The sequence below is a fragment of the Corvus hawaiiensis genome, chromosome 14, assembly GCF_020740725.1.
Source record: "Corvus hawaiiensis isolate bCorHaw1 chromosome 14, bCorHaw1.pri.cur, whole genome shotgun sequence".
NCBI lineage: Eukaryota > Metazoa > Chordata > Aves > Passeriformes > Corvidae > Corvus > Corvus hawaiiensis.
In genome coordinates, this window is record NC_063226.1 from 14,856,577 (window position 1) to 14,884,558 (window position 27,982).

General features: G+C 38.9%; 1 protein-coding gene across 2 annotated transcripts in view; it reads left to right on the forward strand.

Annotated features, from left to right (window-relative positions):
* The window catches only part of TMEM164 (transmembrane protein 164), a 37,200-nt gene that overhangs the window by 3,514 nt on the left and 5,704 nt on the right, over positions 1 to 27,982 (forward strand). Inside the window, exons 3-6 of one of the 2 annotated variants that reach the window (XM_048319330.1) lie at positions 10,889 to 10,938; positions 12,563 to 12,629; positions 18,448 to 18,526; positions 27,599 to 27,699. In XM_048319330.1, the coding sequence (XP_048175287.1) occupies positions 10,889 to 10,938; positions 12,563 to 12,629; positions 18,448 to 18,526; positions 27,599 to 27,699 (297 nt within the window). The remainder of the gene's footprint in view (positions 1 to 10,888; positions 10,939 to 12,562; positions 12,630 to 18,447; positions 18,527 to 27,598; positions 27,700 to 27,982) is intronic. The other variant, XM_048319331.1, reaches the window with a different exon arrangement.

Here is a 27,982-nt window from a genome sequence, read left to right on the forward strand (position 1 = left end):
ATTTAACTGCCTCAACAGGTCTCGTGGTTAATCAGCTTCCCAGAATTTGTTGCCATCCTGTCATCTGGTTGAATTACCTAGAAGCAGTGGTACTCATTTCCTGTTCTGGGTTTTGGCTTCTTGCATAGCTTTTGGAGGAAGAAGGGTGTTTCTTCACCAGTGTCCTGAGTGCAGCATCGCTGAGAGAGAAATCCTTCAAGTCTTAAAAAATTATATGAATTTTGTAACAAAGGGGAATGGAAGCTGGTGTGGTTTTTCTGGCAGCTGTGGGATGGGGTTGGGGCTTGTTTGTGTAGCATGGTGTGTAGTTAGTGTGTGGTGCAGCAAGGGGAGAAGTCTGTGAAGGAATTCATATTGAACTCTTTCTTTACATAAAAAATGGTCTTTGTGAAAATTATTTGAATACCTCTGTTAAAAAAGAAAACAAAACCAAGCCATAAACCACTCTTCTTTTAGGACTGGGGATGTGATTGGGCCAATGCGGGTGCAGACCTGGCATAAAAGGGAAACATTAAATCCCTAGGCTGTTCAAAACATCGTTGCCTTTCCATAGCAGGAAACCAAAATCAGCTTATGTTTAAGGAACTAGGTGTTATATTTTTCAAGATGTTAATCCTTTCTAGTATTTTAGGACACATCATTGTGTTACTGAAATTGGCTATGTGAAGGAAGTCTTTGAAGTTTCTGATTGAACAGTGTGAGAGGGAGGATTCCCTCGAGAGCCAAATACAGCACTATTGATTTCTTTACAAGCTTTGTGAAGGAGACTTTTATCAGAAGCCAGTGTGCTTGTTGAGAAGTGTACATAAGTGTTGTGTCTCTCTATGAGCATTGCTTTAGTGATGTGAAAGGAAAATTTAATGTCTTGCAATGTCAAACCCCATGATTTCAAACAGATTTTCTTTATCTGTTCTGTATTCATTAAACTAAATTGGTTTTTTTTACTTTTCAATCAAGACCTTTGTGTTCATGTAGCAGTTCTTCATTTCACATTTAGTGAAGGAGCAGTTAGAATTTATATCAAAAACTGGTTCTCCATTATTTGTTCCTGTACCCCCAGTTTGTAGTTTGACACACATATTTTGCAACCTGCTCTTGACAATCAAGATAACTTAATGCAAATGAGTAAACACAGGTGTCTCTTGATGTCCTGAAGACACCCAGCTGGAGTTAACAGGCAATTAAGATTAAGTGTAGGCAGGAGCCAGAGCTAAAATTAGTCTGTATTGCAAAAGAGAAATTTGTAACAAAAAAAAAAAAAAAAGTAAGGAAAAAGCCATCTAAAGCAGAGGTTGTAGGTAACACTGGTAGGGTGAAGTGATCTCAAAAGGTCCTTTCCAACCTTAATGATTATGTGATTATTATAATGTTTTTCTTTTTAAAAAGATCTTCAGTTTTAAACACTGTAGGCTGTGACTGACCAGTCTGTAGAAGTTTAAACTGTGTGTGTATAAGTTTGTTGAAACCTTGTTTAAGGAAGTGGCAGAAACACGACTGTAGTCTAATCCTAAAATGATAGGTACAGTAGTCCTTCTTTTAAACTGTTGTAGATGTTGAACTTGACTTTAGTTTGTCTAGGCCTTCTTCCAGAATGCTGATTTAATACCAATTTTAAAATAAATTTTGTAATTTTATTTAATTTTTAGAAAGAGTTTTGTAAGAATAATTTCTCAGTGGTAAATTCTCAATTGCTCAGTTGTAATTCTCTTCCAGTTCTTTAGTGAATTATTGCACTTCAGCCAGTTAAGGACTGACATTTGTTTGAAATAAAGAAAATGTGGTTTTAGGAAACACCTGTTCTGCTGGATGATTGCTTTGGTGATCTTTTTAGGCAAAGAGAAGTAAACGTAAAGGTGAAACAATAGGTGGAAAGAAGTATCGGTTTCATCCAGTGGTCCTGGTCTGATGTTTGCATTAATAAAACCAGTGCTAGGTGCATCTGCAGTTCAGTAAATACTAAATCCTGTGTTCATTATTTCAAGTTCTGGCTTCTTTAGAGACCTGGATCCTTCCTGTCCTCTGCAAAAGAGGTTACTGTTTTTTGGAAACAATGGGCTGTTTTCAGAACTTACATAATAAACATAGCTTGACTGAATTCTGTATCATTTGGGAATATGCCCCAAAATATATCTAATTAATTACTTACTTCCTCCTTTTTTTTGGTCTTTTGATTTGCGCACACAGTTCCTAAATGCTTTGTAATATTTGGAAGAACCAGTTAAGTTGTGTCCATTTTTTTTTTATATTCTGTCTCTTCAAAACCTTGAATTAAAGGGACAAAATTTCCTATGAATATATATACATTTTTCAAAATGTAAGTCTTTGAACAGAAGTCTTTCTTTTTACAGCTGCAAGTTAACTTGTGATGCTTTCCCTTACAGCTGATGGCTAGAGAGGAAATTCATGCTGGTGTGTGGTGAAAAAGGGCAGATAATGAAGAATTAAAGCACTGAAAGCACCAGTGTTTCTCGGTGGCAAGCCTCATTTCTTGCAGAAGAGTGCATTTTCCTTCCAGGAAGATGATAGCAGCCTCAGGGACACAGATAGGAAGTGACAGCTCAGGAGACAATCCATCAGTTCCTTTATCCCAAGTCTGCCGTGCTCCAGAACCATTGGTCTGGCCTTCAGAACACCAGGACATGCTTGGATAGCTTAATCTGCCCCTGGTTCCCAGAACTGTCAGGTTTTTTTCTCAATTTTACAATTTAGTTTTTAGCGATGATTTTGTTGTATTTAAAAAACAGTCAACTGGAGCTTAGAGGCTTTTACTGATACTGCCGTTAATGTAATAATTACATAATTACATATAGGACTGAGGAAAAGTTTTTCTGTGATAGTTTTAACACTGTATATAATTTGTTTCACCATTATGTTTATTTTTAGTCAGTTGCAGCATACAGTAGAGAAAGGGGGAAATAGTAGTATGAGGCAAGGCAGGGATTCTTAGTCAGAAATAAGAGTAATTTTTTATTTAGTATTAAAAAATTTAGCAAATGTGTCCTAAGGCCGTGATTCAGTTTTCTTTGTTTGAGGACGTCTTTTTCATTTAAACAAGATTTGGCCAGTGGTGCTTTATCCTAAGCTTTAGTCCAGGTGACAGGGACTACAGGAACATGTCATGGTGCTGGTGAATGTTCTAGTTGAGGAATTGCAGTCTAAAGCTCTTGGTTAAGCCTTTGTTTTGAAGTTGCTAGAACCTGGAAATACTGCTGTGCTTGAGGCTGTAATGCATTCTTAGATAATTCTCTCATTTATTCTGAATATTCTTAGGAGAAAAGAATATAAAAAGTGTGGAGCTGACAAGGGATATCTTGCTCTCTAAACAGGAGCAGGAACTGCATGATTGGAAACTGTGGATGAAAAAGCTTAACTTTCTCTGACCCCAAATATTTACACTGAGTGTTATCATCTAAAGGCCACTAGATGAATGATTAGGTAACCAGATATTGGTTTGTTTTGATGAGATCATCACAGATTTAAAGCAATTATCATTCGAAGTGTGACTTATGTAGTTTGAGCAACTTACTAGGGAGATAAAGGCCTATTTTGTTTCTTTTTTCTTCTGTTTAGATTTTTTTTTTTTTTTAGAACAGAGCTATTAATAATTTTTTCAGTATGCTATCCAGTGTTATGATGTATTGCTGCTGGCTGTAATATATTTTTAGGATGCCTTTTGTATCCTATTTGGCAGTTCCACACACCATTCCGTGTAGGTTGTTTGCTGGTAACTTGAACTGATGTTTCAGGAGTAGCTGCCTGAGGCCATTAGGAATTTCAGTGCAGTGGTGAATGAAAACAGCAGCAGTACCCACACTGGACACCTTATTGATTCCAGGGACTGGGATGTCTTTCATCTCATGATTTCTTGTCTAAGAAGCCCTTGTTTGCTGTCTCCTTGCCCTGCTGTAAGTGTTGATGCTCCCAGTCACAGATGATTGCACCAGCCACATCCCCTGCAGCAACTTGAACCGTGTCAGTGTTCACCAGGAACAAGTCCTGTGCCACGAATTTGAAACCTGCAGAGTGCAATGGGACTCATGTTTCTGGTGGCACTTCCTCAGGGCTTTAGATTGATGTGGTGAGGGTTTATGTTTATTCAGATAGCCAAGTAATTAATGTCAAATAAATTTAATGGTTCGTATTGTAATACTTTGTTGGTTAGTGGAAATGCCAACTTAAATTATCAGGAATACAATGTTGTATGTCTTAGCTTTTTATGGATTGTGTTACTGTTCTGTTGGTAAAAGTTGGCTGAAGTAAGGCTATTAGTTACTTACCATCTTGTGTTTTTACAAATTTCTGTTGTAAAATCCTACAAAATGAAGAATTTTGAACTGTGATGAGAAAAAAAGGTGATGGTGACTTGAGGCAGAGTAGAGCAGGACTTCTCTATGATGATTTTGCTTCTGTAGGGAATGGATACAAAACATCCTGCTCAGGAGAAAAGTAACAAAAGTGAATATGCACGAGAGAATCTTCTTGTGAACTCATGTGTCACTGACAGATGGAGATGCAAGTTAATCTAAATTCAGTGTAAATTAAATTTTCTTAAGATATTTGACTTACGAATTTATTTTTTAAAATTCAGCCTCTTTGTTCCTTTACCTCAGATATGTTTTTAATTGTCAGGTTTTGTTTAAGCACTGATTTAAGAATGGGGAATGAAGTAACCCACTACTAGGTGCAGACAGTAGTTAGAGAAAAAGGAAAAGTAACCTCAGTGACCTCTGAAATACTAATTCCTAAGGTGTGATAGCTAATTCTAATGCACTCATAGAAAAACCTGAGTCATATGTTAATAATTAGTCCTAAACTATGAGAAGTCTAGAAATCTTTCACCTAAGACTCTAAAAGGAAAGAAGGTGAATATAGGTTTGCTGAGTAAACAAACTAAGCCTGTACAAGGGGAGACTAGTCTAGAATGTCCCAATGAACTTATATCATTTACAATACATTAGACTGCAGAGGATGGAAGCTGTTCAGCTTGCTACACTTCCATCCCTGGGTAGAACAGGGAAGCAGGGACAGGCAGCTCTTTGTGTTCCAGAGTCTGGTTTATGTAACACAGAAACTACTTTTACTGTAGTATTTCTTAATGCTCTGCCAGCAGTGTTGCTTTGAATCATGAGTATCCTTAGCACGAGATTAACACAGGGCACGTTAATCCCTGAACCTGTCTGACAGCTGCAGTAAGGCAGTGGTGATTTTTATGCTAAAATATTAAATACATTCAACTTGCTCCTATTTAGAATGTAACATCTTTTGGTATCTCTTCCTTTTTTCCCCAGATTTAGCAGTCTGAACTTGTCAAACCACAGCTATGATTTTTATTTTTATTTAAATTCCCTTTTAGAAGGCAAGTGATGGCTTTGAAGTGATAGATGTTCTGTGCTGACTTGATAGTTTGTACAGAAAGAAATGTTGACTCAAAGCTGCATGATGGAGTTGTTAAATTGTTGCCTTCTGATAAATGATGGAATGATTGTTTTGAACTTACTTAAAAATTAATTTTAGAGTTGATTGACAAAATCTTTTACATCTTTTAAATTGTCCATCTGCTTGGATCTTCCTTGCCTTATTGTGAGGGAAAATGGATGATTTTCACAAGTACAGTAAAGTACACTTAAACTTAGGACCCTGAGGTAAGTGTACTTTACTGTATCTTAGCCTTTTAAACATACCTTTTAATCTCTTCTGCTCTGGAGAGTTCTTTGATGGACCTAACAGGGTGAAAATTTGTACTTGAATGCAAATTTATTAAAGTCTGTCCCTATCTCTTTTGTTCCTTTTGGTTTTAAATTCATTCCAGTTTTGGATGAATCCAGTTTCCATGAATTTTTCGCATCACTCTGAATATTGCCACTAGAAATTAAAATATAACCTCTTCAAGTTTTCATTTTGAAATGGAAGAGTAAACCAATCAATTTATGATCTGGTTAAGTGATCATGACTGAAATATTTGAAAAGAAGGATGTGTTTCCAGTCTGCTGCAAGGAAATACTAAATCAAACAGGCTGCTCAGGGACAGACAAGCTGCTGTTCTGAAAGGTAAATGAAATATATGCTGCAGGTGCCGGGGTTTTAGGGGTAGTGTGCTCAGCTGTCTTCTGCCAGCAACTACTCGGACATCTCTAAGTGTTCCCATTGATCCCACGAGTGCTGCTCTGATGTTTCGTCTGGAATGGTTGTACTTGTGTGACTTGCTCTGTTCTTCCCCGCTACCTTTTGAATTGCCTTTTGTCTCTTTAGGTTTTTGATCAAACAAGATGATCTTTGTTATGCATGTTTCTGTCTCAGCAGGGCTAGGACTGGTAGAAGAAAAGCCTTTCATGACAGGTTATGACTGCACTCTCTGCCTCAGTGTACTGACTGAAAATTAGTGTCAAAATTAAAATACTTTTGAGGGGAGCTCTTACATGTAGTATTTTGTAGAGATTTGAAATGTTCTGGAGTAAAAGAAGAGAGGAGATCCAGCCAGCTCATAGGACTAAACAAACAAGTCAGTGAGCTCTCCCTATTTAACGCCTGGAGCGAGGTAATAACATTCAATTAATATATATTTGAAGAGATATTTTTCTTCAGAGAGAGTATTGCTGTTTTACACTTCTTGAACAAAAGATTTTGTATATCTTTGGAGAACAGCTCTTGAGATTTTTACTAGTTTTTATTTTTGAAATGTTGATTACTACAACTAATGGTGAAATGTGGCATGCTAACATATCAAAGAAACTAGGAAATATTAGGCAAATGAAAATTTGCAGCTGACAAAACTTATGGAAATGGTCTCAAAGCTTTTGGAACCTGTAACATAATATATGTGTCTACATACATATGTTCTTGTCAGCTTCTGAGAATTTTCCTAGACACAAATCTAGCATGTTCCACAGTCTCTCATAAGCTGTTTTTGGTAAGTCATGGTTCATAATCCATGGGAAAAATGCTTGCAGGCATTCTGGCATTGTAGATTTTAGCTACTGTAGGTAGTAGCTGACTACAGATGTATTGTAGAGGGACTGATTAAAAAACTGTAATGATAGAACAAGAAAAGTGTTTTCCTTTCCTACTGGCTTCAATCTAGCAGTACAGCTAAATTTGAAATAGGAAACGAGCCATGTTTGATGGTTTGTGTTCTTTTTTCCACTTTTTAAAACTGGTGCACTTACCCAGTGCTGAAGTCCAGATGTGCAAATTTTAAAGCAGGTTGTTTGAATAAAATGATTTCTATATTAACATAAGAAAATTATCAAAACCACCGATATCTCCAAATTAATGTGATAATTGCTGCACATGTAATGCTTCAAGTGCAAGAAATGGTTAGCAGCCCAATCCTGCATTAGTTCAGACCAACCACGAGTTCAGTGTCCCTAAGCTCTTGTCTCAAGGAAGTAATAGTTAATCAGTGCTGTCCTGGACACTGGTGTCTCCAGACCCTCCAGCCCTGCTGATCCATCATGTGTTCTGGTGTGACCTTTGTCTTTGGGCTTATGCAGGGCAGTGCTGGCCACGCAGTTCTTCGTGCCAGAAACGTTTCCCACAGGGACGGATAATTGTACTTACGGTCTTGCAGAGCAATTGTTAAGCATGGTGGCAGAATTTCAGATTTTTCATTTTCATCTGGGTCCTCAAGGTTGAAGTGAACTTCACAGTGGATTAAGCAGTGTTAGGAGATTGTTTGCAGTTTACTGCCTGAGAACAGTTGTAGAATCTCCTGGTCCTGTGCTTCTGAAAGACTCAGCCATCCTGACTCACAGTATTGTCCCCATTTAGGACTTCTTATCTTGGCATGTCCTCAATGCCACACACGATTTTGTACTTTCTCTCACACCCACTAGCCTGCAGTTTTTTACAGATATTAATCCCTGTGTGGAAGATATTCTGTAACTTTTTTTTTGTGAGAGATGAAAGGGGAAGGCAGTGGTCAGAACTATGCTCATAATCCAGCCTATCAGACAATGTATATTTTGTAGTTTATTTTTCCTGTCTGAAATAGTTGATTTTGTACATTTTGGATTTCAGGCTAATTCTTTTGTTCTTCTTTCATTTGTAATGTGAAAATATAACTGGTGACAGATCTGACAGAAGAAGAGGGGACATTGAAGTTGTTTCCTAGTGTTTTTTCTAAACTGAAAGTTGAGTTATTCTGTCTTGGGCAAGGAGAACCCCTTTCATTGTTCTTTACCATACACACTACCTGTGTTTGCTGGAGCTCTGCAGTGCCAGCTGGGCTGGGGGCTCTGAGAGCCCCAGGGCCTCAAAACTCAAGAGTTCTGCAGGAGAGCAGAGGCTGGGAGCTCTGCGCAGCCCTACTGCTTGTTTAACTCAGGATTCTTTGGTTTATGGAACAGAGCTGTTCCCTCCTGCACGGCAAAGGGTTGAATTGCCAGTATGACAGTGATAAGTAGTAGGATTATGGGATCAGTGTGGGAGCACTTGTGTTGGAGCTTATGAGCTTGTCTGCTGTGAACTGTGTGTTTAAGACTGCTGATACTCTGAGTTGAATGATGACACATTTTATACAGATCTTTGAAAATCAGATACAATTGTGTCCTCTAAAATTTTCCTTTAAGAGGTTGAGATTTGTTTATCATGGCAAGTATCTACAGATGTAGAGAGAAAGTGTTGATATTAAACTGCTAGAGCTGAAGTATTTGAATATCTATTCCATGATCCTAAACTTTTAGCATAAACATTCTCATTATGATTTCTCTGCTGCATAAAAAATGGAAGTCAGGCTTATTTTCTGAAAGATCCCTTTAACAGAGGGATTTTCATGCTTAAAAATGTTAAATATTTCTTTTTTCCCTCATCAGCTTCTGAAACTGTTTCTTTCAATAGAGTTGAAGTAAAAATAATCAGCTGTGAATCTTATTCTCTTCTTTGCCTGTCTCTATGGTAGTGAAGTGATTTAAATTGGTATGTCCATCTTAATCCTTGTAACAGTGTCATCCTTTTAAAATGTGAACTGTTTTAATCCTCAGTGCTGACATTCAGACATTACCCAGACTCAGATCGAAGCTTCTACTCCACCATGTAGTAGTTGAAGCACTCTGCAGTGTGTTAGAAAAAGAAGGGTCTAATGTGTTTAAGATATATTTATAGTTTATTTTGTTCATACAGAAAAAAAGGTCAGTTTATAGTTCTTTTTTTTTTTTTTTTGAAAAGATGTAGGAGATAAAAAGAAATGAAATTCTCTCTTGAAAGAGCAGAATTTGTTTAATGGAAGTATTAACTATGCTTTGACAGTAGCACGTATCTCCTGTTGGATTTCTGAATTTAAGGAGAAATGATAAAATAATCAGATTTAAAACTCTACATGAACTGGTGGGACTCTAGGTATCATATCTCCATTTGCTAACATACAACATGAAGCATTTAAAAAGTTTGACTAGTGCATGCAGGTAGCATGTGAAAAAATATTTATCACAAGAGAGCTGTACAAGATATTTTTGGTCTCCAAAGAAGGCAAAATATAGTCCATAATTCAAGGAACTTTAGTTAGTAAACAAAGTTTATTCCAAAATATGCAACAATGGAATAATGAAGCATAATAAGCTAGACACTTTTCCCAGAAGCTCTATGGGTCTTATGTGCAAGGTGATATACAGAGCTCTCATAACATTTTTCTGGCATGTACTTTTTTCTTCTTTGTTTCCCTTAGCATAGAAAAACATCAATTAGTTGATTCTAATCATGCACCTGTTATATTATCTTCCTCTTTAACTTGCCCTAATGAGTTGAGATTGCTTGTTTTTTAAATGCAAGACTTCAGAGAAACTCTGATTGGATTTTAATGGTATTCACTAAGAAAATGTCTTGAGGTACATTCCATTAAATTTAATTGCTGCCTCTCTTGCTGTGCCTTTGTTAGAGTGTTGTATGACTTGAGAAGAACAATTTGAGTGTGTTGTGTTCTAAGCTGCTGTTGAGACTGACCTGAATGGAACATATACAGATGTCTGTGTATTAAGAGCTTGACCTAGAAATAAAATATTTGCAATTTGTACATTTATTTGTATAGTAATGATAGGAAGCCCCTTGTGTATGAAGAGGCTCAGTAGTATGATCCAGATTTCAACATTTCTTCTTTTGCTGCAAGTACATGGTCTGGTAGTGATTAATTTCAGTATCCACTGGGGGCCTCTTCCCAGCCCTGCAACACTTGAAAGAAACACATTTGGTGAATTGTCCAATCTGATATCCACCATATCTCCACATGTTATCACTTGAAGTGATTCAGTGATAATTTGTTTTGTTGGTTGGCTGTGAAATGATGTATTGTGACTTTATTTTAGGAGCAGCAGTAAAAACTGGGATCCATGTTTTGCTGAAATACTGAACAGTAAACCAGAGTGTTGTCTTTGCAGCAGTGGACAACATAAACAAAGACAATTTTTATTACTGAACATTTATGTTGAAATCTCCTCATATCTAGAGTAAGACTTGCTAATATGAAGTTTTTAAAGTTACTGTGTGAGGTTTTGGCACTGGTGAAGGGAAGGGCAGTGTTGTTGTAAATGCTGATATTTAGCACTACAAGGACCTCACCATGATTGAGGGACCTGCTGTAGAAGAAGATTGGTAATACAGTAATCTGGTTCTTGAGAGACCTTTTATAATGCCAATAACAACTGGCTAGAATTTGAGTGGTTTTGTAGGCACTGGCAGAAGCTGAACTCTCAGTGCTGCTCATACTGCTTAAATCTTTTTATATGTAGGTAATGGGAGACCTTTTAATTTGTTAGACTTAAAGTCTTTTCCAGCTCTGCTGTAGCACACGTCTTCTAGCAAGAAATGATTTGTGGCATACAGAACTGGGTAGGAAAGATTTAGAAAAAGGATTCTAAAAGAGGTCACTGTCATTAATTTAAGTTTGTTTCTAACATTTCAGATTTTTCTTCTTGCCTGTCCCCCATGTCGAACTGCAATGATTCTCTTCAGGTAATACCTCTTCCTTACTGTATTTCTGTCTACTTGCACAATGTATTTTAGAAGTTAATCACTGCTTAAGTTATAAAATACTAAGTGAAATATTGAGTTGGAAAGGCATACTGGTTGAATTGAAAAATGACGCCTTGGAAAGGGTCAGGGCTTAAATAATGACATTTGGCCCCTTATCCTTGGTTCTTGTATACTGGTGGGTTTGGTCTGGCTTTTGAGCAGGAATTAGCTCAGTAACAGTAGAGTTAATGCAGATTAATGTATGAGCTGCTGTAATTTGTGTCATGGGCCTCAAACCATTTTACCATCCACAGTAGAAATTAGTAACTGGGCCTTGCTGAAGGCCATGCAGGCAGTCTGCATCTGATTTCAGAATCATGGCTAGGTAAAGTTAAGTAGGCAAAGCAAATTCTCACTGGCTTGGCTGGGTATTTCTCAGATCTGTGCAGTCTTTTCTAAAGTATTGCATATTGTTACTAACTTCAGGAACCACAAGGGTCTCTGCTGTGCAGGAGGCTCTGATGGGCTGCAGCAGCAGAGCCCAGTGTGCAACTGAGGGTGCAGCCAATGTGTTGTGGGAAGGGTCAAGGCCTTCCCGGGCAGTGGTACTTGGGAATGGCTGTAGTTGCCACTGTGAGATTAAACTCTGCCCTTCCTTGTCTTAATCTAGGCAAAAATTATGCTAGGGAAATGTCTTAGACAGTCTTTCTGCAGCTTTTCCCTGCTGTTCCTTATTTGTGCAGAGATTATGCTGAACAGAGACCCTGTTCAGGATCTAATGCATCTCCATCTTGGAGAGTGTGAAAAGTGTGTCTCCTGTCCATGAAATCTTTGCTAAAGACCAGTTGTAGAGTGGAGGCCACAGTATTTGTTGTTTTTCAGAATGGGTATTTCTGTTTCCTAACACCTTGACAACATATAAATTATGTTTGGAAATCTGTTTTAAAATTGTAATACCTTTTCATCCCTCAAGTTACTTTTAAATTCCTAAGAGCTTGACAAACAGTGGTGGGAGACAGTTTATTCTTTACTTTGTGTCTGATGTAAAGTAGACTGAAACAGTTCTGATACTAATTTTCTGTTCCTGTGATCCAGCAGTAGTTCAGAAAAAGATGGCTGAAAGCTATACAAAATACAGTGTATAATACTGCTTTCCTGCCTTCTGCTTTGCTTAGGACTTGCTGTTGCATTTTGATAAATGTAATTCTTTTATTTAAGAGATTTCTTTCAAATTCTTGAATCTTTACTTTGTACATGCACAGCATTAAAGAGGCGTAAAACCCTTTATCAAAGATGCTATTTTAAGCTCTGGAGGACAAATGAACAGCAGAATTCCAACTATTTAGCAGCTTGCATCATGAACAGAATTACGGGCAGTCCAGGCTTTCTAGGAATCCAAAACTCATTATAGAAAGCAATCCTACTTTAGGAAATTCTTTAAGTGTGTATTTAAAGATAGGGTTTTGTCCAGTTTGTTGCATTTAATAGTGACTTAATCCAAATTCAAGCCAAAACTGTTTTAAAGTTTCTTGCCACCTTTTATTGAAGAGATACTACATAAAATACGTGAAAATATTGCATTTTATTTCAATCTGTGAAAATAATATCCCATCTCTTTTCTAAGGTTGCAGATGCATATGCTGAATGGGGCCCTCTTAGCATTGCTGTTTCCTGTTGTGAATACACGCCTGGTGAGTGTACTGTGGTTTTCCTCCTCCTTTTTTATTTCTAAAAGATTATCTTTGGAGAGATGTCAGATGTTTGCTCTGCTTGGCCTTCTAAAATTCATTTTACCAGGTGGTAGATTCCTGGTCACTACAGTGGAGCCAAAACACCCATCTTGGATTTTTGGATTTTTATAACTTGGTGTGAAAAAACAACCCTGCTGTATTGAGTGTTAGTTCCATTCTAGCCATTAATGGAGGGAAAGCTTGATGGCTTTGAAAGAGGCTTTCACAGGTTAGCCTTGTGGCCTGTGGTCAAAATTCAGTTTCAGACTTTTCAGACTCTATGTAAATGTAAGATTCTTCAGGCCTGGAAAATGCCAAATGTTGTTGTTGGCTGTCATCCCCTCTCCCCTAAGATTAGGCACAGCAGATTTTTTTTTTTTCCTGCGCAAGTTTTCGAATCTGCTGTAAAACTTCAGTCTCTTGGACAAAAAAATTAGCCTGTTGGTGTTCCTAGTGAGATTCTTAAAGCCATTGAGAGTTAAAGGTAAGAAAAGCTATTTCGAGTGTGAGTCAAATGAAGTATTTCTAAGGATTGTTTCAAGAGCTGTTATTCATGCATATGTAGTGGGGGTGTATATGTATATGCACATATGACTAGATGCTTTTAATTTTTTTTTCATGACTTATCTGTAAAAACCTGTTGTTGCAGTTATTTTAACGTCTGTTTTAAGACAGACAAAAGTACTTTATATTTAAGCAAACTACGTCCATAATAGAGGGTGAATTAATATTATTAACAAAATTGTTGAGGGCTTCAGACTCCATTCCAGATTTTGTTGGTGGCTCTCCATTAGCAAATCTTGACTTCTAAATAAGATTAGGTATAAACTTATGCTTATGTGCAGTTTGCAACTGTATTTTATTAAAACTTGGTAGTGTTGAAGGGGCAACAAATGAATAAAACAAGTGTTCTTTTCTTGATAGGGAAAACTCTTTTTATTTTGTATTTAAAACCATCTAGTTTTTAAGTAAGTATAACCTTAGGCATGACAAAATTGGTCTGGGTAACCTTTGAAGGAAAAAATGTTGAAGTATTTTAGAAATCATTAGCTTGTATTTTCTCTGCCATTATCACAGATCTCATTCATATTAGGGCAGTGGTGGTTAAACAAGAAAGACTGCTTATAAAATTGTCCCTGTAGTTGGGAACAGAGGAGCCGAAAGATAATGTCCAAGAGTAAATATTTTTGGAATAATTACAACTTAGAGTATTTTTGGTGTAACAGCTGCTTGCCAGGCTTTTCACTTTTCCTGTTTCTTCTGGCACAGGATAATGTGGGTGATGTTGTACAGCACTGCCTTGATCCAGAACCTCTCATGGCAGATGCACATTCTGCTCCACAACTCTCACTGTGGTTGTTAACACCAACATGGTCCTGAAAGCAGGAAATGTCTCCTAAAACCTAGTAGGAATTAAAAAAAACCCCAACCCTCAGTAATTTTGTCTAAGCTGGCTGCTCTGGTTTTATAATATTTAAGTGAAAAACTTTTGATTCAGTCATTCAGAATGAGAGACAATCATTGCTTCAACAGCTGATGGATGTTTAAGTGGGTATCGGGATTTGGGTTGTAAATGTTAACTTGTTCAAAGTAATTTCCAGAACACCTCTTACATTTTGTGGCATGGTCTGTAAGGGTCACGTGGTTTTGCTACCAGTTACATTACTGAATGCAATGCAAATGTCTTTTTGTAAATATGCTTCAGTGTTAAATTATCAGAAGTGGAAGCTTCTGGCATAATTTCATGGTTTCCACTTTCTTGTAATGTATCTGTTAATTTGTTTTTTTAAAACCTCAGTAATTTCAAAATTCTTTTTAAATAGTAGTGTATTGCAAGTGGAAATGGAGAGTTGAGATATTCACTGAAACTACACTAGAAGGTTTCAACCTTCTGTTATTTTAATCTTTCAGTCAAACTATGCTAAACTATGGCGTTAAAAATCTCATTGGACTATAACAGGCACCTGGGATAGTGTCCAAAAAAATGTAACCTGAAAGATGAGGTCAGTCTATTTTGTTCTTTCCAAGAAAATATTTTCCTGCCTTGGCGTGAGGTTGAGGTGCCAACAATTAACAGACATAAGCAACAGATGCACTCACTTGTATTTGTTTGGCACCTAAATATTGCAGTTGTTTGCTACATTATTTGTCATGTGCCAATGAAATTAAATTCTGTGCATTGGAATAGGCATTGGATAAAGATAAAACTGTTCCTTGTCCAGTCCGTGCTTTTCTGAGTTCTTCTTACCCTTTTAGAAATGAAGGAGAAGATGATGCTGAGGGAATTGGCTTGTTAAGCTCCCAAAAGGGAGCCAGCAAGGTATAATAGGATACACAGGAGTAGAAATATTTCTTTTTACTCTGTATTTATATTCTATGGCACACAGTGTAGGTCCTGATAACCCGGCTATGCATGTAAATTCATTTAACTGTCACAAAGACTCCACTTGGAAAGTAACTGGGTTTGCTTGAGCTTTCATGCTGCATTAATCAAATTTTAAAGGGAAGTCTTTTCATTGGCTTAAAAGTGGGGATTTTTTGGAAGCTCATGTCCTGAAAATGTTGATATAGATAAAGTAAAAAGCGGGACATGTCCCAAAGGTGTTGGACACATGGGTGTCAGCTCACATGGCTGAGATGGTGCAGTTTTAATGTTTCCAGAAGCTGCTATATTCTATTATTAGAACTATTTTGCCTGAGAGGTACACATTCTGCATCTCTGTTAGGAGGAGAATCATACTCTGAGCAGGCCTTTGAGTGCATTCTGTGTTTGCTCCAATCTTTGGCTGCTGTATTGTTGTTGATTGTTAGTGTAATAATTCACTGCACTAAATAGTTTGCCTGTAATGGCTATGCCTGCACAGCAAAATGGAATAGGTTGTGGTAGCATTGTCATCTCTGAACTGGCTTAATCTAACTGGCACAAAGGGAAACAGCAGGAACAGTGGGAGGCTGTTGAGAGATTGTGCTTGGGTGGCTGGTAGGTGATAAAGCCAAAGTTTCTGCCTGTTTGGGCACTCACACATGCTGTGTGCATTAAACTGTTAACACATTAAATGTTATTTAGTGACAATGTCTAAGAAGATGGTTGCTACAGTACATTTGGTGTTTATTAGGCTGTGTTCTAGATGTACCACAGGAAAGACCAGGGTCTGACAGTTGAATTCCTTCTATTCCTTTTCTGCCACACTCTGCAGTCTTTATAGAGAATGATGGAGGAGGAGCTCTTGCAAAGTGCAGTGCTTGAGCCAGGGTATGAATAATTAACAGAGGGAGGAATGCTACGGTCAGGAAACAGAGTAAAGTGTTAACCTGTGAGCCCACTGAAAACCAACTGCTGTGTCTGAGTGTTTAATCTAAATTAGTATTATGTCCATACTCTTTTGGGGGGGGGGGGGGGGGGGGGAGGGACCTCATCTGAATATCTGACTTCTGGGCTCCACTCTACTGCTGCCTTGAAGAGATTTTTCTAAAGCTTAGATCAGTGTGTGGAAAGGCCTTGTTGTTCTTCAGGCAGTAGCTGGTTTAAGTTAGAATGTGAAGTCTTACTTGTTTTCACAAAGAGATTATTTAAATCCTTGATTGATGGGTGATCCCTTGTGCCTTATCTTCGTTTCCAGTTTTTCCTTGCATGTGATAGGTGCTTATGCTGAGTGAGTCTTTCTGTTTATAAACAAACTGTTTATAGACAAGGCACAAGATCCAGGTGAGTTAGTTGCTCATTACAACTTTCTTTTTCTGTTTATTGTAGCCTGGCTGTACAATTTGAGTGCTTGGTTGTACAGCAGCTCTGCAGCTCTATAGCAGGAAATGCACTTGCATAATCAGCCAGGCTTCAGAACAAATCATCTTTTACAGTGGGAAAACGATGTTTTGTTTTACACACAAAAAAATACTGTCAGCACTACTGCAGCATAACAACTGTTACTCTGTTCTCAGGAGTGTCCCAGCACAGTGTTTGTGTAACAGATCCCCACAACTCCATGGCTGTGGAAGCCCTTTTGACACCACAGATAAATGGAGAATGCTCCTTGGCAGGAGTGAGTGCCTCATGTTGTGGTGTTTATATCAGGAGCAATTGTTTCTGAAGAGGGAGAGGTACAGCTTTTTCTCCAGTTAGGAACACTGCTTTAGCCCCATTTTAATTCCCTCACTTTGCTCTCTGTGTTGTTCAATGAAGGACAGCAGGAAAGGTTCAGATTCAGGAAGCCTCACAATTTTCATGAATTTCTTGCTTTTGCATACTCTTACCTTGCTCGTGTTTGTTTTGATACAGAATACTTGGAATAAAATAACCCGACAGATTGTATGGGAGGGTTGTTTTAGCTTAGTCCCCCCAGGAGCTGGCTGACCACCTTGGAGGTTGCCATCAGAAGACAGACAGTGTCCAGTGGGGAAATGCCAGGACTTGCATAATCCAGCAACTCTACGTTCAAAATAGGGTATAAGAATTGTAGTTGAATTTAAAAGATCACTGTGTCATTTACCAACTGTTTGCTTTTAGGGAGAAAACTGAACTCTTTCAACCTCTCTTTACTTGTGTTGATGCAGAAATTTCTGTAATGTTTCAGTTTCAAGGCTGTGATTTCAGTGTCTCAGAACAGTCATAGAAAAGGAAGGCTTTTCTCCCCACTCCCTGCTTCCCAACACACAAGCCACAGTGATAGGTCCTGTGTCTGAATTCCCTTCTGGCTGTAGAATGACAGAACGAGTCTGCATTTGAACCAAGGCTAATGGCTTTTCATTATTCCCATGAGATTTCATACTTGTGGTATTGTCCAATTATCAATTCAGAAAAATAATGCAGGAGTGTGGCTTTTCATCTCTGTAAGTCAGCTGCAGTAAGAAGCTGAATTCTGAATTTTTGAGTGTTTTCTACTGCTGTTCAGTTTTGTTCAATTTTAAATGTGCTGCTTTAGTGTAATAAATAGATACAGGCTAAGGTACTTATAGATGGGAATAACTTTCAAATACACTGCATCCCCTTTTCTAACTGATAAAGAACTAGAATTAGTTGGGTCTGGATTAAGAGCCTCAAACACAGTTATGGTTCAAGCTATTTTTAGTGTTAGCTGTCTGGCTTCTTAGAAGTTACATTAATTCAAATAAGCTCACAAATGACTAATTGTAATTTCCCAAAAGTTGGCAGCAGGTGAGAAATATCTAATTCACTGGTAACTTGTTCTCACAAGCAGCTTCTCTTTAAAACCAATAAATTACTGGTCATTTTATATTTTAATTTGTATTTGGTCAAGCGTAGCAGTTCTGTACATGCATGCAGGTTGCTATAAATCAGGTCTTTCGATTTTTTGCACAGTCCTCCTCAGTAATTGCTTGTATATATGTATTTATATACTTTTAGATATATAAAAGACCTCATTTATAGAGTTCTGTCACAAGGTAGCAAGTACCTTTTCTTTTTAGAAAGACTTCTATGCTGTGGGGTGTGCCTAGTTTCTGGTTTGATTACTTGAGGGCTTTACATTGTGATTGGTAATTTATGCCAGCAAAGAAAGGGAAAGCAATATTATGCTATCCCTTCCTTGTTGTGCTTCTGGCTAATTTTGGGAATTGTCTACTAAAAGCGCTGTGTTTGTGTTAAGGGGAATGGAATGGGTTAGCTTCACTTTCAAGGCACTGACCATTAATGTTTGTTAATATACATAGGTGATAAGATAACTGGACTGAAGGCATTGTCATGGGTCAGAAAGAGAATTGTTCCTTGGAACTTGGTTGTTAGTGATGAAAAATACTCACAAATATTTTCCTTATTCCACAGCTTCCATTTGAAATGGAGATTTATTACATCCAGCATGTGATGCTCTATGTTGTGCCCATCTATCTGCTGCAGAAAGGAGGTAGGTTCACAGATAACTCCATATGGATTGTACTGGTCTTATGGAATGAAAACACTGTGCTTACTGGATACTACCAGTTTTATTCTTACCTTTTTCTACTAATTTTCTCTGGTTTTAATTAGTAGTTTCTGATGTTCTAGTGTTCTAATGTTGGAGTTTTAACCCAGGGAATGAGTTGTGTCAGGCACTGAAATGAAAATTTTAAAAATGGCCTATTGCCTGAAAGGATATTTAGAATGTATTGGCATAATGTGCATTGCCTTCTTGAGCAGCATCTCTGCCATCTCACAATATTCACAGTTATTGGTGGGATTTATTTTTAAGATTTTTATCTTCTTGGATGTCTCTTGAGAAGTACTGGAACTCAAAATGAGAAAAAAAATTAGTTGTCTAGTTAGTTAAATCCCAGAAATTCTGAAATTCTAGTGAAATGTAGCGACACATATCAGTGAAATGAACTAGATTGCTTGTTGTCTCGTCTAAAAAGATTGCTCTCTTGCATTCACTTATGCCGTAATAGTTCAGTAGGTCTGGGAATCCTAAGTTGTTGCCCTGACCAGTGATTTTTCCAGTTGTGGATCTTCAAATGGAATGAACTATGTATTCAGCTGGTGTGATGCTCTGCCCCCCTCTAGTGCTGACATGCCTCCACCTGCATTTTCCAGCAGAGCTGAGTTGCTCCATCCAGGAAATAAAACATGATAATTTATGATCCACATGTTTAGTAGCCTTTAGTGAAAGCCCTGAGGATGTGATGTCAAGTAATGGGATGCAGTCAGCCTCTTCCATCCTGCTGAATCTGTTATGTTTAATACCAGCAGTCACTTACAATCATTCACCCTTATTTCACTGTAACCTTTGTGTTGCAGTGACCTGATTGCACTGTGACCCGCTGAGTGAAATTAAGAAAAATGATTCAACAGAAAAGTGAAGTGTCGTACTTCAAAAGATGATTCTGTTTCTTTCTCTTATCAGGAAAATATGCCAGCCGTGTTTAATTTTAATCCACCCTTGATATCCTACAATTCTGGCAAGTAATGCCGAAGTGCCGTGTAGTTGTAGGAGTTAGACAAACTCAATCTTTGCAGGAGGAGGGTGAGGAGCAGGGGGCAGAAGACATAAGCAGCCATGGAGTGAACTGTAGGCAGTGACAAACAAAGCCCTTCTGATGTCAATAAATCACTTGGTGGCCTTGGAGTTCCCATCTGAGGTCACTTTAAGACGTGTGTTCTTTACTTTAAGGCTTGGCCTTGGATGGCACTTGATGTGTTCTTTTAAATTTTGATTGGTTGGTTGGTTTGGTTTGGTTTGGCTTTTCGCTTGTTTTGAAGTAGAGGTTCTCAGGGTTCCTCAGGACCTGGGGCTGACAAGAACTGGATTTGCACTTTGAAGGGTTTGGTGCTGCACAGTTGTCACCTAGGTTCAGCATTCTGAACGCCTGCCCTGTATTAACTTACAGGTGTTTGCTGCCATCTAACGCTGACATGAGGGCAGTGAAATTGCTAGAAGAACTTCGTTGGCTAAACGTGTCAATTGAGATAGCTCTGGGCTGTTCAACTAATAACTGCTCCATTTCTTATGCACTTGGCTCCTTGTCACCTGACTGGCTGTAATTCCTTAACAAAACACCCATGAACTCCTGCCACAGGTGATCTAATGTATCATTTTTTGATGGAAACATTAAGCAACCTAAAAACATTTGTTAATATTTTGTCATTTCACTACCACCTCTGTTTAAAGTACCTTCTGAGTAGATCACACAGGTCTCTTTCCAAAGTATATCTTGTGAAAATTGCTTTTTCATCGCTGACATTGATCAGCATGCATCTTGATTTCAGTATTGTAAACAAGAATTTCCACCAGTGAATCTGTGGATTGTGACTGAGAGAAGTAATTGAAGGGTAGAAAACTGAAAAAATTAAAAGGAATGGATTGTATTTGGAAAAATATGCTACTTTATTATTATATATGTATTTATAGACTTTATTATATATGCTACTTTTAATTGAGAATCTGCCTGTATTAATGGTGGCCTTGGTAGGATCCAGATGTTTCTGAAAGGCAGGGTGAGCCTCTGAAGCAGAGTGGATTTGAGGCTATAGAGAACGGCACCCCCGAGTTTTCTGGCACCCTAATCAGGTATTGCACTAGCCATGCACACACATCCAACTCCCTGCTGAAGTGTTTCCTCTTTGAAAGGAAGCTGGTGACAGTAAGCAAGGGCCATAATAATTTATTTTCTGTCTTTTCCTGGTATTTATTACAGTGGTGCAGACTGGTCATGCTGCGCTGGCAACCTTCATGTCCCTCCTGACCCTCTAAGTGTGGGGGCTTTACCACACTTAGCAGCACATGGATGAGAGAGGCTTTTGGAACTCAGGCTTCAGTGTTGCACAGTGAACTCACTGGAGCTCAAGGACATGGATCCCTCTTGGGGATTAAAATCTCCTCTTCCTCTTTCCTCTCGCTCCCCTCTTTACTGAGTGAATATAAATTTCTATACTTCCCTTTCTTAACATATTTTCTTTCCAAGTGCTTATATGCATGTATACATAGACTTGTATGCCACGCTAGACAAATTAAATGCTTTTACACCATCTTTCTTGGCAGCACTAAGAGGCTCTCATGCAGAGTAGATGTAGTGGGGATGTAACAGGCCAGCACACAAGATTCCTACCTCAAGTCAGTTCTTACATAAAGTATATCTGCAGTTGGCACTTCTATTTTTCTGGATGAATCTCACCTTGTGTCACCTGTGAATGCCTCCCAAAACTGCAGTATGCATCTGGGCAGGACACAGCATTCCAGAAACACCTAGAGGAGTTGAACTAGACCTTGTAGGTCGCTGTTTTCTCTTGTCCTTAGGAAATGAGACTCTTACAGACCTTCAGTGGTGGTCAGGACAGCTTAGTTCTTAAACTGTATTCTTAAGATAATGAAAAAAAATCTAGTTCGCACTACATCGGCTTTGGAGACTGATGATTCTGTTCCTGACTGTCTTAAGCTTGTTTGGTTAGGTTTTCAGATGGATTTGACAAGATTAGGTGTGCACCTTATTTCAGAACTTCAAATCATATTGAAAGCTAATCAAGGCAGAATTGTTATTTCCTTAGTGCAGTCATCAAATGATACTCTAAATTGCATTATTCCACAGCAGATTGAAATAAGGGTGAATATGTAGCAGCCCCATAGCAGCGGAGCTCAGGAGATAACCTGCCCTGTGTTTTGCTATCCCCAGTGCTATTTATTCGGGCCGGTAAGTGCAGTCGGTAGGAGAGGCTGTCGGCGCTGAGGCGCTCCGGGCTCGCTGGCCGCGGGGAGCGGTGCTGGGTGTCCGTCGCCGCGCCGCGGGCAGCAGGGGGCGCTGAGCCCGGCCCCTCCCTGGGCCGCCGGGCGGGCCGTGAGGGCCTTGCGGCGGCTGGGCGGGCCCGGGCCTGGCCCCGGGAGTCCCGAGAGCCGGTTTGCCGCTGTCCCGCTGTGCCCGAGTGCACAGACACCCTACAGAAATGCGTTGTTTGCTGGGAGTAGAGGCAGAATTTTCTTCTTAGAAGGCAAGTGCTGTATCTTTGAAGCAATGAAGAGCCAGTGTCTGACTCAAGTCCTAAAGCCCTTTTCTTTGTTGATCTAAGAGTCTTCAAAGTGGCATCAGAAGAGAAGTTCTGTGGCATTGTCACAGAGTCAGTTGAAGCTGTTGATTTTATTTTCCTTTTCTCCCTTCTCGTGGAGAATGCCTCTGTTGTCCTCAGCAGCTGACAGAAGCAGCCGAGCACAGGCAGCTCCCTCAGCGCAGGGCAACGTTCCTGACCTCAGGGCAGCCTGGGCTCGTTGGAAGATGCAGAACACAGATACCAAGTACAGACAAAAGGATCATTTTTCCTTTGGTTGTAAATTAGGAAACTGCAATTAAAACACTAAACTTGTGTTTTCCATTGGCTGCTAGGACTTGCTGGCTGGAGGAGGGGATTACCATATTTAAAGACCTTTTTTTTGCTGTTGCACACTATGTCAACCACTCTTCCACTTTGTGACACTTACTTGTATTTAGTTAATTCTTTACTTAGCTTTTTAAAGCAGTGACAAAGCAGGCTTTATTATATACCCTTAGTAGTAATCCAGGAGAAGTATCACTTCGTATTTGGATATACTTAGGTAGTCATAAATCTAGTCTATCTCCATTGAAATACTTGATAAATGTGTGGTACAGCTCTTTTGCTGAAACTGAATTACTTAGAGACCTGTTGACTCTCGTGTGTTATTTCCCTACTTTGCTTCTAGCAGTTTCATGTTCCTATTCCAGATTTCTCTACCTGCTGAATGCCATGTATTAGACATAAATGTGTGGTTTGCTGTTGAGCTGTGCTTGTGCTGTGGCACCTTGAGCAGCAGAGTAGCTCTGTGTGCTGTCACTCCAGCTGCAGGCTCAGGCTGCAGCCTCTCTTGTAGCTTGAATAGTCCCGGATAATCTTGTTTGATGATTTGAGAGAGAGGAAGAGGAGGGGACACATCTCTGTCCTGTGGCCCTCTATGCTTTATTCACTGGGCAATTACAGTTAGTTTGAAAAATGAAATCTCTCTCCAGGAGATGGAGAAATTTAGAAGGGTAGGTGCCAGTATCTGGAAGAACCTGCTACTGTATGAAGGTAGAGGAAGAACTGCTGCTGCTGCTTTATGGAATATAAAAAAATGATTCCTGAGAAGCAGGTACTATAAGAGCTCTGTCTGAGCTGGTTCTGATGAGAGTAGCTGGCACTGAGGGGAAACAGAAACCTCCTGGCATAAGGTACTAGTTCGAAACCTACACATGGAGTCAGAACACCTGTAGAGGAAACATGGATTTCAGGATCATCCTCTTGAGAACATTTTTTTCCTGTTTTCCCCTGGAAAGAAAGTTTTGTCTCTAGGCTAGCTCAATAGGCCACTCAACTGGAATTAACCCTCTGATCAAGGGAAATAAAAGGATAATAAATTTGCCCTCACATTTTTGTAAGCTTGAAAATGAGAGAATTGTAATAGCTGCTCTGAGTTTTGGATTAAGCAGGTCTACTTGTAATTGTAAGACAACTGAGAGTGTGCAGCACTGGAAAACTCATAAAGCTCTATCAAATGTAGTGGGAATGAAAGCAAGACATTAAAGTGATTATTTTAAACCGTACTAAATTAAAAATTTGTACTATATTTAGATTCTAATTCTCTAATTCAAACAGAGGAGTAATTTTCTCCTGCATTATGCTTTCACAGAAATACAAAGGGAGTATTGCTTTCTATTAAGTTGTGTTCAAATTTTCAGAAGCCTGTGTATTGAGAATTGTAAGTAAAAATAATAGTTCATTAGAACATTTGAAGTAGCACATTGTGGGGATGGATCAATATAAAAGAAATGGCATCTCTTTGTTGGTCTTTAGGTTTTTAAAGCCATGTTTCCATTTCCTAGATGGCAAAGTGAACAACTTGGCATATTCAAGGTCAAAAGAATCTTGTTACAGAAGCAGATGAAGGACCCCAAACTCTTCAGTCTATATGGAATCCTTCCTATCAATTCTATTGAAGTAATGAAGTTTTATCTAAACTGAGGTATCCCCTTCCATGCTGTTTCAACACAGGAGCAAACATGCAATCTACCTAGCTGGCCCCAACTTGGAATGCCCCAGCTGTCTGGGGCATGCGTGTTTTTGGGAATGAGATCAGTGCCAGACTGGCAGTTGGACTAAATTTCTGTAAGTGTTTAATGTATAAGAACTGCCCATGATCCTTCATAAATAGAGAGTGAAACTCTCTGCTCCCACCTATTGAAATTGATTTCCTATGCAGGCAGCAAGTAGCTTTTGCCAAAGCCAACACAGGTCCTTCAAACAACCACTCAGCTGGGGCTCAATTTTCCTGTTTGTATGTTTCTGTTAACAGACTATATTATGGAAAATAGACCACACTGCTCCATTAAACAGCCATCTGTTGAATAGCAGGGCTGTAGAGTAATAAAATCTATAGTGAATATTTATCTAATGAGAAATGCACAGGAAATATCCCAGGTATGAATTTAAAATTAGTTTCCCAAAGCACACTGTGGAATATAGAGTGCTCCAAAATGTTTTTGTGTGGAGGTCAGTGTTTCCTTTTTGTCCTTTGATGTCCAAATAGTGCTACTGCTGAAAATCATACCATTATTTTCAGAATTGCAGAGTCTAACAAGGAGACTACTATTTTTAGTACAAAGCAAGACCAAAAATCTGTAGAGAGTGAAAGTTGCTGATGTATTTTTTTTAGATTTTGCAACAGAGTGTGAGGATGTAGCAGAGTGAAATTCCTTGCTGGGGGAACCTGAACAGCTCTCCTAAGGGAGCTCTGAAATACCATTCCCTGACTAGATTGAAGCTGGACATGAGAAACCTGGGTTCAAAGCCAAATTGTGCCATGGATTTGTGTTGTCATCTTGTGCAATTTCCTTAGTCTTTTAATGACTGTTGTTTCCCTCCAGTCTCATTTCATAGTTGGGGTCACTTGCCCATATTGGTATTTATACCCTACCTGCACTGTAAGTCACCTGGATATGGAGGTGTCTGTATTTTAGCTTTCCTGGGTGCTCATCCCTTTAGACTCTGACCAGGCTTTTTCAAATACTTTTGGAATAACACAAGCAACTGCCAGCAGAAACCTAATTTGGTTTAGCACTGCTCAGCCAGTTCCCAGGAGCTGCTTTGATACCTTATTTAAATTTCATGTTGTGTTTCGTATCTAGGTTAAACATGCACCTAAAACTGCAAGGACAATATAAATAAATTTTGCAAGTCAAGCAGTGAGATCGCTGCCCAAAGCAGTGTTTTCTTTACAGCGGAGGAGGGAGCACAAAGAGTTTCTGTAAAGCTTGACCAGGTCACCTAAAGTTGGTGCAGCCAAAAATAGAGCCCTGATCTCTGCACTCTGACACCAACACTCATTCCTCCTCCTCTTCTCTCTGTAATGAAAAACTGTATTCAAGGTGGTGTCACCTATCTGATGTTTTCAGGCCATGGAGTTTAATGAATATCATTGCTATTTAAGTTAAGAATTCTGTACAAGACTTCTGTACTGTTTTCTAAATAGGATGCCAGCTCTTGGCTCACACTCACCAAGTGCATCCCAAGAATTACTGTTGGGAATTTTTTCCCTTTACCTGTAGAACTCAAAGTGATTCCTGTAGAGTTTGCTTTTACCTTTGGTTTTATTTGCTGTTCAGACACTTCTGGCCTTCACCTTCCCACTGGATAAGAAACCTTACAAGCTGCCCTGTGCTTTCCAAGTAGCTCTTGTGCTCAAATTTATCATGGGTTCCCCAGGTCCCAGGCTGCTCACTGAACCAGGGTGTGCAGAGGTACCTGGGGTAATGACACCGCTGCCATTCCTCATCAGAGCCAGGAGGGGCGTGGGGTGCAGATGTGCTGCTGGCACTCACACACACACAGAGTCTTACCCTGCACAGCAGCAGCACAGCGCTTGTGTCCTTGGGAGTGGGCACTGCAGGGATGTGCAGTTTTAGACAATGGCATGTAGGTAATTTTGAATTTGTAGCATTCAAAAAATGCTATTTAATTGAACTTACTTCAGGTAGCTACTGCAAAATCAATTTGAACTGGCGTGATGGGTACAAACTATGGAAGGAAATTATGCAGAAAATAATTTTGAAAGGGCCACAGAACTTGAGAAAGCATTGCTCTAGAGACCTTAAACCTGAGCTGGGATGCAGCATTATACAGTGATGTGGTCACAGCAGTTACTTGTATTTATCTCCACAGGATGCCATACACAGGCACTTTCATTGCAGCTGTGGTCTGGTGGGTGCTGTGATAGCTACTCTGCATGTGGAGTTATTTAAGTTCCCAGTAGCCTTGTACAGTGTATGCTGAAGTCTTTAATTACTTCCTGGTAATTACTGAGTGTGCTGGCTAGCCAAGCCTAGTATCAATATTGCACTCTGTGCTCTAAGCTGTCCTTCAAGTACTGGATACATGTTCCAGTATTTAATAATATCTAATGGATCAGAGAGAGCAGATAAAGGCAGATAAAAATTGCCAGTGTATTTTTATAATCCTCTGAAACTCTTACAGCAGCCAAACAGCATGACACTGTGCATCTTTCCTGTGTTCTGAGGCTGTTATTAAAGTCATAAGGAAAGTAATATTTTTCCACATATCTTACAGTGCAATTTTCATGTCTGCTAGTAAGAGTCTAGAGAACTCTGTAAGCTGGTTTTGTTCTCACCATATGAAATTTGAATATTTAATTCCCAAAACAGTCTTGTATCTACAAGTACTTTTATTAAATCTGATTTCCTTGGTACATTCTAGATCAGGGAACATTGTGTTTTGTCAGTAAACCTGGTTTTGAGAGGGAAGAGAAAGGTTGGAATAATGTATCTGCTACTTCATTTGAAGGGAAAAAGTATTTTACAGTATCTGGGATATCTACTGATTATAAAACTGTTTGTAGTGTATATCTGAAAATATCTTCACAGCAGCTTTCATTTAAAAGCACAGCCTGTCATTAATGCATTGACCACTTCATACATCTTTTCTGTTCCTTGGCATTATTGGTGCAAGTTCCTTTTTAATAGTTGTTAAACAACCATAAAATTAGGAAATGACAATTAAGCTGTGCTCTGATATAGGCTGTGCAGGACTTGCTGCTACCCGAGTCAGTTCTGTGCATGCTGAAATCATAATCCCTGCAAGAAGCAGGTATTTAAGTATGAATAACCTGATTTTTTGAAGATTCATTGTACACCATTACTGTATTCATTACTTTTGTGGTAGAAGGAAGAATGAAGTAAAAATCATTGATGTTGGTGAAAAATAGGCAAGTTTAGTGAGGTAACATATTGTACATTTCACTGCTGGACAAGAAGGAGGGAAGAAGCTGATCAGGATGCTTTAGGTAAGAAATAAAGCTCTCAAATATTAATTACTGTAATGGCATTGAGGAGGTTATCAGCTCAAGCCAGATAGCCTGACATCCAGAGAGCAGGAGAGAGAGGATTATTCATTGAGTGTGTGATGGGCACAGCAGTGCAGCTGAACATTAATGGATTCCTTTCTTTTCAAGGTATCTACACCCCTGAACCGCTCTGCAATTTCTGGTGGGCTCTTTTATCCACAGGGTTTATGTTTGTGTATCATTTTAGCGTCTTGCAGATCCTGGGATTGGTAAGTAAACACAGGTTAATAAATGGCTAGTCTGCAAGTACATTCAAAGTAAAAACACTGAGTCATTTGAGTGTCCATGTCTACATGGATAAGACTACTTGCATGCAAATTTTTGATAAGGCTACTTGTACGCAAATTGCATGTTCTAACGAGCATTTGTATCTTTTCTCTTGGAAGTACTGGTAAAATATTTCATAGATTGGTTATGTACCTGCATAAATCAATTTATTAAATACACAGTGGAATTTGGATCTGCTTTTTTTCCTGAAAGCTGCCCTACTTG